General features: G+C 36.0%; 1 protein-coding gene across 1 annotated transcript; it reads right to left on the bottom strand.

The window, feature by feature from the left end:
- Positions 1 to 151: 151 nt before the first annotated feature.
- Positions 152 to 1,114, bottom strand: LOC103213415 (olfactory receptor 6C74-like). Its single transcript, XM_007959205.2, has one exon. The coding sequence runs from the start codon at positions 1,112 to 1,114 to the stop codon at positions 152 to 154; it is 963 nt and encodes a 320-aa protein (XP_007957396.2).
- Positions 1,115 to 1,630: the final 516 nt, after the last annotated feature.

Here is a 1,630-nt window from a genome sequence, read left to right on the forward strand (position 1 = left end):
GAGTGGATTGAATACACAAGGGCTAGTCATGAATAATTTCAATCACTATCATAATGTAAAAATAAATAAGGGGATATGTTGAAAAGGCAGTTTATATAGGCTACAGTTTTCAATAACCTTTAGTGGTATCTTGTTATAAAAACAAAAGGTTTTATTTGAAGGAAGAGAAAGTATATTTTTTAATTATGTTCTTCAAGACTTGTTTCACTTGTTTATTTCTTAGGGTATATATAAAAGGATTTAAGACCGGTGCAATTGAAGTGTTGAGTATTGCTATTCCCTTGTTTAAAGCTACTCTTTCTTCTGCAGAAGGTTTTATATACATAAAAATGCAGCTGCCATAAGAGATAGAGACAACAATCATGTGGGAGAAACAGGTAGAAAAAGCCTTCTTCCTCTGCTGGGCAGAAGGGATCTTGAGAATTGTTCTTACGATAGATGCATAGGAGAGCACCACCAGAGCCAGTGTGATCATCAGTATGACAATGGCTAAGGTAAAACTTAACAATTCTATGACCTGTGTGTCTGTACAAGAGAGTTTTAGGATCGGAGAATAATCACACAAAAAGTGGTCAATAATATTGGCATTGCAGAATTCTAACTGTAGGCCCATAATGAGTACAGGAGAGATTGTTAACAATCCAGCCATCCAGGAAGCAACAAGAAGTTGGGTGCAGACTCTGCTATTCATAATGGCTGTGTAATGTAGAGGTTTGTAAATGGCCACATATCGGTCATAGGACATGACAGCCAAGAGGAAAAACTCTGATGCACCCAAGAAGATGACAAAAAATAATTGTGTCGCACAAGCATCATAGGATATCATTCTATCCATAGTCCCTATGCTGACAAGGTATCGAGGGATGCAAACAGATGTAAATGACATTTCTAAAAATGAAAAATTCCTAAGGAAGAAATACATGGGTGTTTTGAGATGGGAATCCAGCAGAGTGAGCAGGAGAATGGTCAGATTTCCAGTGACACTGAGCAGATATGTTAGAAATAGGAAGAAGAATATCACAAATTGCCATTTTGGGTCATCTGTTAGTCCTACAAGAACGAATGTTGTCACCATTGTGTGGTTTCTCATGGTTAAATTTCTTCTGAATTCCATCATCTGGAAGAAACAGAAAATTCTAAGTTCATAAACAAATCACTGAGTATAGGACTTAAGAGTGATAAGAAGTATCAAAAAATTCAATTGAAATACGTATGCTTTTTTGCTCCTACAATTTTAACCATTTTGCTCCTGTGATTTTAATCCTTTAAGCAGTCAGAACCAAGGCTTGATCTTGTTTATTATGTCTCCTTCTCTGGATAGGAATTTTATAAACTCCTTTTTCAGATTTTTTTTTTTTTTTTTATTTCCAAAACAATAGATTTCTTATCTCCTACTTAAGTACTTTTACATCAGTAAACAAATTTCCCTGGTTTTCAGTTTTGTCCAAGAAGGTGAGAAGTGACTCCTGCAACATTACTGAATCCATAAGAAAATGTTTTTAGGCTATCTCAGATATATCTAAAGAGCTCTAATGGTATAGTGTCTAAGGCATTTTAATGCTAACCAGAAGGCTGGCAGTTCAAACCCACCAGCCAGCCACTCTGCGGAAGCAAGACTAGGCAATCTACT

Source organism: Orycteropus afer, unplaced genomic scaffold (genome assembly GCF_000298275.1).
Source record: "Orycteropus afer afer isolate SDZICR_OR568_19922 unplaced genomic scaffold, OryAfe1.0 scaffold02058, whole genome shotgun sequence".
Lineage (NCBI taxonomy): Eukaryota > Metazoa > Chordata > Mammalia > Tubulidentata > Orycteropodidae > Orycteropus > Orycteropus afer.